General features: G+C 47.6%; 1 protein-coding gene across 5 annotated transcripts in view; it reads right to left on the bottom strand.

Annotated features, from left to right (window-relative positions):
• The window catches only part of LOC139759418 (uncharacterized), an 853213-nt gene that overhangs the window by 189828 nt on the left and 645320 nt on the right, over positions 1 to 18065 (bottom strand). For all 5 annotated transcript variants that reach the window (XM_071681513.1, XM_071681509.1, XM_071681512.1 and 2 more), the window contains exon 3: positions 13499 to 13586. In XM_071681513.1, the coding sequence (XP_071537614.1) occupies positions 13499 to 13586 (88 nt within the window). The remainder of the gene's footprint in view (positions 1 to 13498; positions 13587 to 18065) is intronic.

Here is an 18065-nt window from a genome sequence, read left to right as displayed (position 1 = left end):
CCAATCATCACCGTCACGACCCAATCATCACTATCATAACCCTATCATCACCGTCACGACCCTATCATCACCACCATAACCCTATCATCACCATCACGACCCTATCATCACCACCATAACCCTATCATCACCATCACGACCCAATCATCACCGTCACGACCCAATCATCACCATCACGACCCTATCATCACCACCATAACCCTATCATCACCATCACGACCCAATCATCACCATCACGACCCAATCATCACCATCACGACCCAATCATCACTATCATAACCCTATCATCACCGTCACGACCCTATCATCACCACCATAACCCTATCATCACCATCACGACCCTATCATCACCATCACGACCCAATCATCACCATCACGACCCTATCATCACCATCACGACCCTATCATCACCACCATAACCCTATCATCACCATCACGACCCAATCATCACCATCACGACCCAATCATCACCATCACGACCCAATCATCACCATCACGACCCTGTCATGACCACCATAACCCTATCATCACCATCACGACCCTATCATCACCACCACGACCCTATCATCACCATCACGACCCTGTCATAACCACCATAACCCTATCATCACCATCACGACCCGATCATCATCATCACGACCCTATCATCACCATCATGACCCACGACCCTATCATCACCATCACGACCCTATCATCACCATCACGACCCTGTCATCACCATCACGACCCTATCATGACAACCATAACCCTATCATCACCATCACGACCCTATCATCACCACCATAACCCTATCATCACCATCACGACCCTATCATCACCACCATAACCCTATCATCACCATCACGACCCAATCATCACCATCACGACCCAATCATCACCATCACGACCCAATCATCACTATCATAACCCTATCATCACCGTCACGACCCTATCATCACCACCATAACCCTATCATCACCATCACGACCCAATCATCACCGTCACGACCCAATCATCACTATCATAACCCTATCATCACCGTCACGACCCTATCATCACCACCATAACCCTATCATCACCATCACGACCCAATCATCACCATCACGACCCAATCATCACCATCATAACCCTATCATCACCATCACGACCCTATCATCACTACCATGCCGACCCTATCATCACCACAACCAATCCTATCGTCACCATCACCATCCTATCATTATCACCAGGACTACATCATCAATACACCTGGAACGCCTATCATCAAAATGAGGGAATCAACATTGGCCCATCCTCACCTGCAACCCATCAACACAGTTGTGTCTCCCGCGATGCAGAGATTTAGTTCATGACCAAGAGCGAAACAGACGAGCACGGACGGGCCCAGGCCGGGCAATGCTTCTGGCCGAAGAGGAGGAAATAAAAATGATTTTGCTCTGCATGAGAAGAGAGTACAGGGAAGGGCACAAGATTGGCCGGAGGTGAAACAGACGAGAGAATGTCGAGACTGTCCAAAGTGGAACGGGAATGAGAGAGGGGATGGAAAACGTGTTTTTTTTCTCCACAAGGGAAACAGCTGTATTGTCTTCGGTCCAGAAAAAGGGGGAAAGGTGTAAGAAATCCTTACCTTAGCGGAGAAAAGTCCCATGTACTACCTGCGGGGAAGAACAGGCTCACTGCCTATATTGCACGTTCCTCTACAAGAACAACAGGATCACTGCTTGTATCCCACACGTTCCTCTACAAGAACAACAGGATCACTGCTTGTATCCCACACGTTCCTCTACAAGAACAAGAAGATCACTGCTTGTATCCCACGTTCCTTTACAAGAACAACAGGATCACTGCTTGTATTGCACGTTCCTCTACAAGAACAAGAAGATCACTGCTTGTATCCCACGTTCCTATACAAGAACAACAGGATCACTGCTTGTATCCCACGTTCCTATACAAGAACAACAGGATCACTGCTTGTATCCCACGTTCCTATACAAGAACAACAGGATCACTGCTTGTATTCCACACGTTCCTATACAAGAACAAGATCACTGCCTATACTGCACGTTCCTCTACAAGAACAACAGGATCACTGCTTGTATCCCACGTTCCTCTACAAGAACAACAGGATCACAGCTTGTATCCCACGTTCCTATACAAGAACAACAGGATCACTGCTTGTATCCCACGTTCCTATACAAGAACAACAGGATCACTGCTTGTATCCCACGTTCCTTTACAAGGACAACAGGATCACTGCTTGTATCCCACGTTCCTCTACAAGAACAACAGGATCACTGCTTGTATCCCACGTTCCTCTACAAGAACAACAGGATCACTGCTTGTATCCCACGTTCCTATACAAGAACAACAGGATCACAGCTTGTATCCCACGTTCCTATACAAGAACAACAGGATCACTGCTTGTATCCCACGTTCCTTTACAAGGACAACAGGATCATTGCATATACTGCACGTTCCTCTAGAAGAACAACACGTTCATTACCTATACCCTAAGTTTCTCTACAAGAACAACAGGATCACTGCTTATACTGCACGTTCCTCCAGAAGAACAAGAGGACCACAGCCTATATTGCACTTTCTTCCACTAGAACAACAGGGTCACTGTCTAAACTGCATGTTCTTCAGCAAGATACATGTCGCATGTCTAAGAATCAAGTGCTCAGTCTTTCCTTGCTTGTGCAGTTGTATCGTCCTGGCTCCCATCCACCCTTACAAACCTAACTATACCTCACGTTACACAGACGTACATGCCACATCTTTATTATACGTATCAAATCCTCCAAAACAATACAGTTTCCCTGAGACTGCCTCATCCCTCTTTCTATCCACTCTTCCAGCTCACAATCCTAACTCGAAAAAAATCCCTGGATTCATGTCTTGTCCATAGGTTCTCCAGTTGGAAGTTTCTGGAATCACCTCTAGTCTTCAAGCTCTCATGAAGAAAATCCCTGGAATTACTTCCAGTTTACAGCCTCTCCTAAGAAAACTTCACTCGTATACGTTCAAACAGATATATTACACCATCAAACCTCTTCGCCCCATTCTCCAGCAAGCTCGTGAAAACATTCACTTTCATTATTTCTCTCCTAGCCTGCAAAAGGTACCTCCAGTTGAACTCCATTATCCATATAATGTATCCACAAAGAATGTTCTGTTTAAGAAAGCAATCTTAAAGTCTGATAACATAATAGCAACGCGTGATCAACATAAAACTGCGAAGGTTTTGATGTTTTCTCTCGTCCACTTCCCAACTCCCTTATCAAAACTAGTTATACAATGTATTTCTGAAAAAAAGATATTTCAGACCTCCGTGGTGTAGTGGTTAGCGTTGCTGACAGCAATGCATTCACGGGGCGACAAGGGTCGAGTGTATAGATTCCAATCCTGGTTGTGGCAGTCAGTTCATAGTCAACCCAGCTGTTCATCCTTCCCTAGGGGTTGGTTTTGGTCGATAAACTGTGTAGGTGGCTGAGGCTGGGGGTATATATATATATATATATATATATATATATATATATATATATATATATATATATATATATACTATCCCTGGGGATAGGGGAGAAAGAATACTTCCCACGTATTCCCTGCGTGTCGTAGAAGGAGACTAAAAGGGAAGGGAGCGGGGGGCTGGAAATCCTCCCCTCTTGTTTTTTTTTTTTTTATCCCAAAGAAGGAACAGAGAAGGGGGCCAGATGAGGATATTCCCTCAAAGGCCAAGTCCTCTGTTCTTAACGCTACCTCGCTAACGCGGGAAATGGCGAATAGTATGAAAGAAAGAAAGATATATATACATATATACTTGCTCGCTTTCATTAATTCCTGTAGCCATCTCGCCTTACTAGGAAACAGCTTCGCCACAAATTACGTCTGCGAGGTAGCGCAAGGAAATAGACCTAGATAAGCCACATTCGCTCACATCCATACACGAGCTGTCATGTGTAATGTACCGAAACTACAGCTCCTTATCCACATCTAGGCCCCATAGACCTTTCCATGGTTATGTTTCACATGCCCTGGTTCAGTCCACTAACGGCACGTTGATCCCAGTATACCACATCGTTCCAATTCACTCCATTCCGTGCACGCCTTTCACCTTCCTGCATGTTCAGGCCCTGATCGCTCAAAATCTTTTTCATTCCATCTCTCAGTCCTCCTAGTTCCTTAAACTTCTGACACATACATCCTCTTTGTCAACCCTTCCTCACTCATTCTCTCCATATGTTCAATCCATTTCAGCACATCTGCTCTCTTATACACACTCTTTTCGTTAACACACATCTTTCTTACCCTTTCATTGTTTACTCGATCAAACCACCTCACACCACATATTGTCCTCAAACATTTCAATACACTCATCTTCCTCCGCACACCTCTGTCTAGAGCCCATGTCTCTCAACCAAATAGTATTCTTGGAACTACTATGCCTTCAAACATACCCATTTTTGCTCTCTGGGTTATCGATCTCTCTTTTCACACATTCTCCATCGCTCCCAGAATCTTCGCCCCCTCCCCAACCATATGACTCACTTTCACTTCCATAGTTCTCTTCGCCGCCAAGTCCACTCCCAGATATCTGAAACACTTCACTTCCTCCAATTTTTTTTCCATTTAAACTTAAATAAATCCTAACTAACTTGTCCCTCAACCCTGCTGAACCTAATAATTTTGCTATTATTCACAGTTACTCTCAACTTTCTCCTTTCACACGCTATTCCAGACTGTCACCAACTTCCGCAGTTTCTCACTCGAATCAGCCACCAGTGCTGTATCATTGGCAAAAAAAAAAAAAAAAAAAGACTGACATCCCAAGCCCTCTCATCTCAAACAGACTGCATACATTCCCCTAAACATATCAAACAACCATGGTGACATCACACACCTTTGCCGCAGACCGACCTTCCCTGAGAGCCATTCTCCCTACTTGTACACACGTCTTACACCCTTGATAAAAACTTCGCACTGCTTCTAGCAGTTAACCTCCCACACCATATGGTCTTAATACCTTCCACAAAGCATCTCTATCAACACTGTCATATGCCTTATCCAGATCCATAAATGCCACAAACATATACATTTGTTTTTCTAAGTATTTCTTACACACATTCTTCAAAGCGAACATCTGATCCGCACATCCTCTACCACTTCTGAAACCACACTGTTCCTCCCCAATCTGATGCCCTGCACATGCCTTCACCCTCTCAATCAATACTCTACCATACAATTTACCAAGTATACTCGAACAAGCTTATGCCTTTTGTAGTCTTAACACTCACATTAATCCCCTTTGCCTTTATACAATGTCAGTATACATGCATTCCGCCAATCCTCAGGCACTTCATCATGATGCATACATGCACTGAATACCCTTATTATCCAATGCACCATAAATGCACTCCGCCAATCCTCAGGCACTTCATCATGATCCATACATGCACTGAATACCCTTATCAACCAATCAACAACATAGTCACATCCTTTCTTATTAAATCTAACTGCAACACCATCCACTACCGCCGCCTTGCCGGATTTCTGCAAGGCTTTCACCACCTCTTCTCTCTTCTATGACTCTTTCATTTCGCACATCACCTAGACCACAACACCCTACATCAGGCACTCTATCATCAAACACTTTCAACAATGCTTCAAAATGTTCACTCCATCTCCTCCCACCCTATCACTATCTGTAATCTCTTCCCTTTCACCGATGGCCCCAATTTTTCTCTCCTGTCTTTCACACATTATTTATCTCCTTCCTAAACATCTTTTTATTCTAGCTAATGTTTAATGATACTCTCTCACCCCAGCTCAACTGTCCTCTTTTTGAACCCCTGCGCAGTCTTCTTGACCTCTTGCCGCTTTCTCTTATACATCTCCCAATCGTTTGCACTCCTTCCTTGTAAGTAACGCCCAAACCCTTCTCTCTTCTCTTTCACTAGCAACTTTACTTCTTCATCCCACTACTCACTATCCTTTCAAATCTGCCCACCTCCCACCTTTCGAGATGAGATGGTCTTAATTCGGGTATTCGTTTACCCCTGCCGAATCAACAACAAAAATTATTTTCAGACAGCATCAAACTCCTTTTTGATTTTCTCAGCAGAGAGTTCAAACTTTAATAGAAACTTTAATAGAAACCCACGTTCGATGAGTTCTCTCTCAAGAGAAACCCACATTGGATGAGTTTTTTTTTTTTTTTTTTTTACTTAACCCGCACTGGATGAGAGTTTGACACCATTTATCAGTGTGTCTGTATAAACATACCAGTTCAGATCGGGTTCCTTACCCCACCGCGCAACAGAGGTGAAGGTCATAACCGGGGTCAAGGGGTCTACAACCTGTTAGCCTCAAGCGGCGAGTCGGTGGAAACAGTATATTCGCCTGTCATGACCCCATTCGTGCTAGATGTTCGCTTTTAAATAAGGTCACAGGTCAAAGTCATGGGGTCGTAACTCGTCACAACCAATACATTCCATCCTCTTGTAAAGAACATAAGGTACACGAATTATTTATGTTAAAATATGATATTTTATGTATAACAGGAGAGACTGAAAGTCTGTTGATTTTTTTGAAGTACACTAATTACATTTTCTGATGAAATAGATTTATGAACTCGTTTACAAAATAACACACACACACACACACACACACACACACACACACACACACACACACACATATCAGGAAACATCGAGTACACAGCCTCACATCACCACACGCCCCTCATCATCACACATCATCACAACGGAGCCCGAAATCACCACACAGGCACACATCGCTACACAGCCCCTCATCACCACAAAGACCCATATAGCCGTTCATCACTACACACACCTCCATCATCATCATCACAACCCCTTATCACCACACAGGCTCTTATCATCACACAGCCCCCTCATCACCACACAACCCTACATCACCACACAGACCAACATCATCACACAGCCCCACATCACCACAAAACCCCTCATCACCACACAGCCGCTCATGACCACACAGCTCCACATCACCACATACCTGCTCATCACAACACAACCGCTCATCACCACACACCCTCTATTTACCACACAGCTCCATATGACCACACAACCCATCACAACATAGTCCTACAAAAATACACAGCCCTACATGAGCACACAGCAGCTCATCGCCACACAACCCCACGTCACAACATAGTGTCTCATGACCATACAGCCCTACATGGACACACAGCAATCACATTGCCACACAGCTTCACATCATCACACGGCCCCACAGCACTACACAGCTTCTCATTGCCACACAAACCCAAAATCATCATACAACTCCACATCAACATACAGCCCCTCATCACCCCACAGCCTCACATCAGCACACAGCACTACATCACCACACAGCTCCTTATCACCACATAGCCCCACATCATCACACATCCCCACATCAACACAAAGCCCTACATGGCCACACAGCCACTCATCACTAAACAGAACTACATCATCACACAACATCACAACACTACAAATCTATTCGCCACACAGCCCCACATCACCACACAGCCTCTTATCACCCCAGTCTTACATCACCACACAGCTGCTCATCGCCACACGGCCCCACATCACCACACATCTCACATCACTACAATGCACAACATCACCACACAGCCCTACATCACCACACTACCAAACATCACCACACAGCCTCACATCATCACACAACCCCACATCACCACACTACCCCACATCACCAAACAGCCCCACATCACCACACTACCCCACATCACCACATAGCTTCACATCATCATACAACCTCACATCACCGCACAGCTTCACATCATCACACTACCCCACATCATCACACTACCCCACGTTACCACACTGCCTCACATCATCACACAGCCCCACATCACCATAAAGCCCCATATCACCACACAGTCTCACATAATCAAACAGCCTCACATCATCACACAACCCCACATCACTACACAGCCTCACATCATCACACAGCCTCACATCATCACACAGCCCCACATCACCATAAAGCCCCATATCAACACACAGTCGCACATAATCACACAGCCTCACATCATCACACAACCCCACATCACTACACAGCCTCACATCATCACACAGCCTCACATCATCACACAGCCCCACATCACCACACTACCCCACATCACCACACAGTCTCACATCATCACACAGCCCCACATCACCACACAGCCTCTTATCCCCACAGTCTTACATCACCACACACCTGCTCATCGCCACACAGCCCCACATCACCACACAGCCCCACATCCCCATACAGCCCATCATTGCCAAACATCTCATGGTCACCATGCAGCCCCGCATCAACCACACAGCCCTACATCACCACATAGCCCCTCCTCATCACACAGCCCAGTATCACCATACAGCCCTACATCAAAACACAGCCTTACAATACCACATTCCCCACATCACCACACATCCCACATCACCACAATGCACATCACCACACAGCCTTACATCACCACATTACCAAACATCACCACACAACCTCACATCATCACACAACCCCACATCACCACACTACCCCACATCACCAAACAGCCCCACATCACCACACTACCCCACATCACCAAACAGCCCCACATCACCACACTACCCCACATCACCACATACCTTCACATCATCACACAGCCTCACATCAACGCACAGCCTCACATCATCACACTACCCCACATCACCACACTACCCCACGTCACCACACTGCCTCACATCATCACACAGCCCCACATCACCATAAAGCCCCACATCACCACAAAGTCTCACATAATCACACAGCCTCACATCATCACACAAACCCACATCACTACACAGCCTCACATCATCACACAGCCTCACATCATCACAGCTCCACATCACCACACTACCCGACATCACCACACAGTCTCACATCATCACACAGCCCCACATTACCACACAGCCTCACATCATAACACAGCCCAACCTCACCACACAGCCCCATATCATCACACAGCCCCACATCACCACACTACCCCACATCACCATACAGCCCCACATCATCTCACAGCCTCACATCACCACACTACCCCACATCACTACACAGCCTCACATCATCACACAGCCCCACATCACCACACAGCCCCACATCACCACACAACCTCACATCATCACACAGCCTCACATCATCACACAACCCCTTAACACCAAACAGCCTCACATCACCACACAGCCTCACATCATCACACAGCCCCACATCATCACACAACCCCACATCACCACACAACCTCACATCATCACACTGCGCCACATCACCACACAGCTCCATATCACCACACAGCCCCACATCACCACACTACCCCACATAGCTTCACATCATCACATAGCCCCACATCACCGCACAGCCTCACATCATCACACTACCTCACATCACCACATTACCCCACATCACCACACTGCTTCACATCATCACACAGCCCCACATCACCATAAAGCGCCACATCACCACACAGTCTCACATATTCACACAGCCTCACATCATCATACAACCCCACATCACCACACAGCCTCATATCATCACAGAGCCTCACATCATCACACAGCCCTCTATCACCACACAACCCCACATCACCACACAGACTCACATCATCACACAGCCCCACACTACCACACAGCCTCACATCATAACAGAGCCAAACCTCACCACACAGCCCCACATCATCACACAGCCCCACATCACAACACGACCCCACATCATCACACAGCCCCACATTATCACACAAACCCACATCACCACACAGCCCCACATCATCACACAGCCCACATCACCACACAACCTCACATCAACACACAGACAAACATCACCACACAAACCCACATCACCACACAGCCCCACATCACCACACTACCCCACATCACCACACAGCCCCACATAATCACACAGCCTCACAGCATCACACAGCCTCACATCATCACACAGCACCACACTACCCCACATCACCACACAGCCTCACATCATCACACAGCCTCACATCACCACACAGTCTCACATCACGATATATGCCTTACATCACCACACAGCCTCACATCATCACACAGCCTCACATCACCACACAGCCTCACATCGTTACACAGCCTCACATCACCACACAGCCTCAAAGCACCACATAGCCTAACATCATCACACAGCCTCACATCACCACACAGCCTCACATCACCACACAGCTTCACATCACCGCACATCCTCACACCACACAGCCTCACATCACCACACAGCCTCACATCATCACACTACTCCACATCACCACACAGTCTCACATCATCACACAGCCCCAAATCATCACACAGCCCCACATCACCACACAGCCTCACATCACCACACGGCCCCACATCACCACACAGCCTCACATCACCACACTACCCCACATCACCACACAAACCCTCATCACCACATAGCCCCATATCACCACACTACCCAATATCACAACACAGCCTCACATCACCACACTACCCCACATCACCACAGAGCCCCACATCACCTCACAGCCCCACATCACCACACAGCCCCACACCACCACACTATCCCACATCACCACACAGCCTCACATCATCACACAGCCCCATTTCACAACAAAGCCTCACATCACCACACTACCCACATCACCACACTACCCCACATCACCACACAGCCTCACATCATCACACAGCCTCACATCACCACACTACCCCACATCACCACACAGCCTCACATCATCACACAGCCTCACATCATCACACAACCCCATTCACAACAAAGCCTCACATCACCACACTACCCCACATCACCACACAGCCTCACATCATCACACAGCCTCACATCACCACACTACCCTACATCACCACACAGACCTACATCACCACACTACCCCACCTCACCACACTATCCCGTATCACCACACTACCCCACATCACCACAGAGCCCCACATCACCACAGAGCCCCACATCACCACACTACCCCATATCACCACACAGCCCCACATCACCACACTACCCCACATCACCACAGAGCCCCACATCACCACACAGCCCCACATCACTACACTACCCCATATCACCACACAGCCTCACATCACCACACAGCCCCACATCACCACACTACCCCACATCACCACACAGCCCCACATCACCACACAGCCCCACATCACCACAGTACCCCACATCACCATACAGCCTCACATCATCACACAGCCCCACATCACCACACAGCCCTATATCACCACACTACCCGACATCATCTCACAGCCTCACATCATCACATAGCTCCACATCACAACATTACCCCACAACACCACACACCCTCACATCACCACACAGCCTCACATCACCACAATACCCCACAACACATCACAGCTCCACATCACCACACGCCGCCACAACACCACACTACTCCACATTACCACACAGCCTCACATCATCACAGCCCCACATCACCACACAACCTCACATCACCACACAACGTCACATCATCACAGTCCTACATCACCACAAAGCCCCACATCACCACACAGCCTCACATCATCACACAGCCTCACATTACCACATAGCCTTACATCATCACACAGCCCTACATCACACAACCCCACATCACCACACTACCCCACATCACCACACAGCCCCACATCACCACACAGCCCGACATCAACACACAGCCCCACATCACCATACAGCCTCACATCACCACACAACCTCACATCATCACACAACCCCACATTACCACACTGCCCCACATCACCACACAACCCCACATCACCACTCAGCCCCACATCACCACACCACACCACATCACCATACAGCCCCACATCACCACACTCTCCCACATCATCACACAGCCCCACATCACCACACTACCCCACATCACCACACAGCCTCACATCATCACATAACCCCACATCACCACACAGCCCCACATTAACACAATATCCCACATCACCACACTGCCCTACATCACCATACAGCACATCATCACACAACCCTACATCAACACACTGGCCCATATCACCACACTCTCCCACATCACTACAAAGCTCCACATGAGTTCAGTGCTCCAAATCACCATATTATCTCACATCACCACACAGCTCTACATCATCACACAGGCCCACATCACCACACAGCCTCACATCAACAAATAGCCCTATATCACCACATAGCCTCACATCACCACACAGCCCCATATCACCACACAGCTCTACATCGCCACACAGCACCACATCACCGCACAGCCTCATATCACCACACAGCCCTACATCACCACACAGCCCCACATCACCACCTCATCCTCATTATCAGACAGCCCCACATCACCACACAGCACCACATCACCACACAGCACCACATCACCATACAGTCCCACATCACCACACATCCCCACACAGCACCACATCACCACACAGCCCCATATTACCACACAGCCCCACATCACCACACAGCCCCACATCACCAGCTCATCCTCATCATCAGACAGCCCCACATTACCACATCACCGCATATCATCACACTGCCCCACATCACCATACAGTCCCACATCGCCATACAGCCCCACATCACCATCTCATCCTCATCATCAGACAGCCCCACATCACCACACAGCCCCACATCACCACCTTATCCTCATCATCAGACAGCCCTACATCACCACACAGCCCCAAATCATCACACATCCTCACAGCACCGCACAGCCTCACTTCACCACACAGCCCCACATTCCTATACAGACCCACATCACAACAGAGCCCCATATCACCACGCAGCCCCACATCACCACATCTCTACACAGCCCCACATCACCACACAGCCTTACATCACCAAACAGCCCCACATCACCAAACAGACCCACATCACCACCTCCCCCTCATCACCACACAGACCCACATCACCACCTCCCCCTCATCACAACACAGGCCCACATCACCACCTCCCCTTCATCACCACACAGGCCCACATCACCACCTCCCCTTCATCACCACACAGGCCCACATCACCACCTCCCCTTCATCACCACACAGGCCCACATCACCACCTCCCCTTCATCACCACACAGACCCACATCACCACCTCACCCTCATCACCAAACAGACCCACATCACCACCTCCCCTTCATCACCACACAGGCCCACATCACCACCTACCCCTCATCACCACACAGACCCACATCACCACCTCCCCCTCATCACCACACAGACCCACATCACCACCTCCCCCTCATCACCAAACAGACCCACATCACCACCTCCCCCTCATCACCACACAGACCCACATCACCACCTCCCCCTCATCACCACACAGCCCCACATCACCACCTCACCTTCATCACCACACAGACCCACATCACCACCTCCCCCTCATCACCACACAGGCCCACATCACCACCTCACCTTCATCACCACACAGGCCCACATCACCACACAGACCCACATCACCACCTCACCCTCATCAGGAGACACAGAGGATGGAGTAACATATAGCACTAACTCACCCAGGTGCTGGTTCTCGAGCATGACCGCTACCAGCTGCTCCTGTAGGGCCGCCAGCTGGGCCTCGGCAGCCAGCTGGTCAGCATCGCCCTGGAGACGGAGAAAACAACAAGAGTCAGTGACATCATCTTAGCACAGAGTGTAGCTAGGACTCGTAGTGACCTCGTGGACATGGTGAGGTCGTGAAGGATGTAAATATGAACGTTCGCTCACTGGTTTGAAGAGTAATGTTCAGACACTCTTCGCTAAAACCCGTAATGCAACCTTTGAACTTTCCTGGACCTTTCTACAACAAGGGTTGTCCATCTGTTGTAAAGGTTAAGCAAGCTCAGTCTAATGGAATATCAGAGGTCAGTGGTCACACTACTGGGTGAAATAAGTGCCACAGAAATCCCTTCAGCAGAGACATCCACCACCAACTTTGCAAGTCATGTCACTATTAACTTCTCCAACTCGCAAAGGTTCAAGTGATTTGACCTAACATTATGAAGGATTTCCTTCTATTAAACAGCGCCACTTTGGCTGGTGCCCGACCAATGTGGGAGAGCAGTGCGTCCAGGAGTGGAGGGTGGGTGTGTGAGAAGCACTTACGTTTCCTGTGAGATGCTCGCCCGGTTCTCATAAGAAGTTCAAAGGTACATATTTGTATCATATCTAGTGATAAGAAGATTGTATTAAATCTAGTGATAAGAGGATTGGTTTAATCCCTACGTTAAACATTTTCAGTTGGTATTTCTAAGAGAATATCATGTATATATCTCAGAGTTAGTGCATGACGCTGTGACTCATTCATGCGCCACACTCATGGTAAATACCATATACTGCAGAGACCCACATGGTGACTCTGGGTACACACACCGTACCATGCTCGGGGTACACACACCGTACCATGCTCAGGGTACACCATCCGTACCATGCTCAGGGTACACACACCGTACCATGCTCGGGGTACACACACCGTACCATGCTCAGGGTACACACACCGTACCATGCTCGGGGTACACACACCGTACCATGCTCGGGGTACACACACCGTACCTTGCTTAGGGTACACCATCCGTACCATGCTTGGTGTAGCGTACATTAAGAAGCCTCACATTCACTATCCAACGCAAATATTTGTATCGTCTCAAAGCTGAGGTCAGAATCATTACATAATTACCTGTAATAATATTCAAACGAAAAATACAAAAACTTAAAGTTATAATTTGATTTATAAACGTCACATGTGTCCACAGAAAAAGCTACACACACACACACACACACACACACACACACACACACACACACACGTAGGGAAAGGGCAACCACAGGACATAACATGATATTAAGCAAGAAACTTGTCAAAAAAGGTAAGAAGAAATAATATCAAGGTATACGAGTGTTCAGTGAATGGAACAGACTGACTGAGGACATGATTAATGCAGACAACATATATACAATTTAAGTTGTAAGATACTAGAAAACGTTCAGGACATGGGGCCCCACGAGTGTAAAACTCTATCCCTATAAAGTATAAACACACACACACACACACACACGCAGGCACACACACACAACACACACACACACACACACACACACACACACACACACACACACACACCGCCAGAGTCCCATCTTAGGAGAACGGTTAAGAAGACGAACCGTCTGGTGCATCCTACAACATAAGGTCAAAATTAAAAATGCCTCTCAAAATGGGTCATCTCCTTAAAGAGGAACAAAGAACAATCAATGTTAAAAGGAAGGCAAGAAAAAATGGTACCACAATGAAGAGAAGTATGTGAAAGTCAGAGACTAGAGTCCATACGCTTGTCTATCAGAGAAGATAGAGGAGCAACGGGTGACTTGATCACAGCTTTTTACTTTTGAAGCCAGTTTGATGACACAAGTGGACAGGTATTCGGAAGATACAAGGACACAACAACCTGAGGCTATAACATGAAATTAACCAAGAAAATCGCTAGAAAATATGTATCAAAGAGTAATTTTACCGTACAAGAGTGGTGGTTGGATGGACTACAGTGTAAACTGAGCCATGAACCTTTCACTATGGACACCATACAGTAGTTCACAAAAGTTGTCCTACGGAAGAGATGTGGACCCCCGAGTGTAGAACTACCTCTGGGTACCGTGCAAATGGATAACTGCTTTTGTTGTTTTGGTGGGGTCAGTAGAGGAGCGTATTCAGGGTGGACGTTGCATCTTCGGCATCAGGGGTCATGTGATATGTTGGGTCCATGTTTGTAATGTTAAAGAGATGGGCGGTTCTCAGAGCGCACAAGTGTGACTCGTTCTTCTCCTGGGAGTGTAGTTTTAGATGGGTCATGGTGGAATGCAATTCAAGATTGGTTTTGGAGGAGGATGGTTTAGTGTTTAGAATTATAAGGGTGTGAAAATATTTTGTCGTTAAGGTGCTTGCTATGGATGGGTTTCTTGCAAATATAGGAAAATGAAGTCAGTGACATGGGTAGCCCTCTTTGTTTCTGTGTGGCGGTTGGTGAGTGGCTAGGAAATGGTTTGGGTGGGATGTGGTGCAGGCTGATGCATACGACTGGTTGCCAAGTATACACAAGAGGGATTACATTGGAAGCATTTCTGCTTCGTGGTGCAGGTGTTAAGCCTTTGTGGTTCCTAGCAGCCGGTGATTATTCCGTGTGCTTTGTTTTGTGCGATTTTTTTTCCTTTTATGTTGCCTCTGACATGGTGGGCGACCTGACAGGCGAGGCACAGTTTAAGGAGGATGGATGAATGATTGTTTACAGACCGCACTGAGGGGATCTTTTCCTTCGAAACTGGTTTTGGGTATGAATGGTGAGGTTGTTTAGCTTGTCTGTGGCCTTTGTGGTGTTTATTATGTCCGGAGTGAATGCCAGCTGTGTGTGTCGTGTTAGATATAGTCGGTGTTTAGTTCACTGGGAGCGGTTGATCATTCTGGATAATGATGGGGTGTAGGTTGGATTCGCGTATGTCAGGGGTTAAGAGGGTGATGGTGGATATCTGGGAAGCTGCAAACACTGAGTGAGGTGGTATTGTAACTGTGTGATGTGAGGCTTCACGATTACTGCTGCTCGTGTGGTGTCAGTGATGATCTGACGTAACTGTCAAGTCGTCGGCATAAAGGAGGATATTTATACTGTGGTTTGTGTGTGTGTGTGAGAGAGAGAGAGAGAGAGAGAGAGAGAGAGAGAGAGAGAGAGAGAGAGAGAGAGAGAGAGAGAGAGAGAGAGATTATCCACTAAGAGATTAAAGAGAGTTACGATGGAGGAACCCCATGGCTGCGACACTCCTTCCTCGTAGCGCGAAGACTAGTCACACACACACACACACACACACAGGTCTCCCTGGTGTACTGGTTAGTCTTACTGACTACGAATCAGCACGGACCAGCCCAAGGTCAGAGCCGCATGGGTTTAAATCCTGGGCGTGGCAGTCAGTCCACACCCAACCAAGTGTTCATCCTCCCCTCGGGTCTGGTCGATAAATGGGTGCCTGGCTTAGGCTTTTATATGTATGTATGTATGTGTGTGTGTGTGTGTGTGTGTGTGTGTGTGTGTGTGTGTGTGCGTGTGTGTGTACATAATACAAGAAAAGACAGTACACATATAGCAGATTAAGAGACGGGGCGACACGTGTGTTAAACTCTCTCCCCATAACACAGAAACAGTCATCACACATAACTTACGTCCTCGCGCGTTCCAGGTCACAAAGACTGCTGGAATCACAGGAATGGAAAGACGGGTGTCGTCGACATGCCGGACATCTGCAGTGAACGAGGAATTCTCATTTTTTTTCCTCAATGATTTTACGTTTAAATACCTTATGACATATCATGATCACACAGTAGGCATTCCTCTGGAGTCCTTATGACATATCACGATCACACAGGACGCATTCCTCTGGAATCCTTATGACATATCACGATCACACAGGACGCATTCCTCTGGAGTCCTTATGACATATCATGATCACACAGGACGCATTCCTCTGGAATCCTTATGACATATCACGATCACACAGGACGCATTCCTCTGGAGTCCTTATGACATATCATGATCACACAGGACGCATTCCTCTGGAATCCTTATGACATATCACGATCACACAGGACGCATTCCTCTGGAGTCCTTATGACATATCATGATCACACAGGACGCATTCCTCTGGAATCCTTATGACATATCATGATCACACAGGACGCATTCCTCTCGAGTCCTTATGACATATCATGATCACACAGTACGCATTCCTCTGGAGTCCTTATGACATATCATGATCACACAGGACGCATTCCTCTGGAGTCCTTATGACATATCATGATCACACAGTACGCATTCCTCTCGAGTCCTTATGACATATCATGATCACACAGGACGCATTCCTCTGGAGTCCTTTCACCCAACACAGCGAGGGAGGACAGTTCTAAGGTCACAGATCACGTGAGCAGACTGTCCAGACTCCGGAGTTTAGTGTTACTGCACCTGAGGAAGGTTTGTACATCTTCAGCCAGGATGATGGTCGCGGTAGTTTTATCATGGTTACCTGCAGATATTTCGTTACAAAAATCAA

The sequence above is a fragment of the Panulirus ornatus genome, chromosome 33 (genome assembly GCF_036320965.1).
Source record: "Panulirus ornatus isolate Po-2019 chromosome 33, ASM3632096v1, whole genome shotgun sequence".
NCBI lineage: Eukaryota > Metazoa > Arthropoda > Malacostraca > Decapoda > Palinuridae > Panulirus > Panulirus ornatus.
Note: the sequence above shows the minus strand (reverse complement) of the source record. Positions and strands in the feature narration are given on the sequence as shown.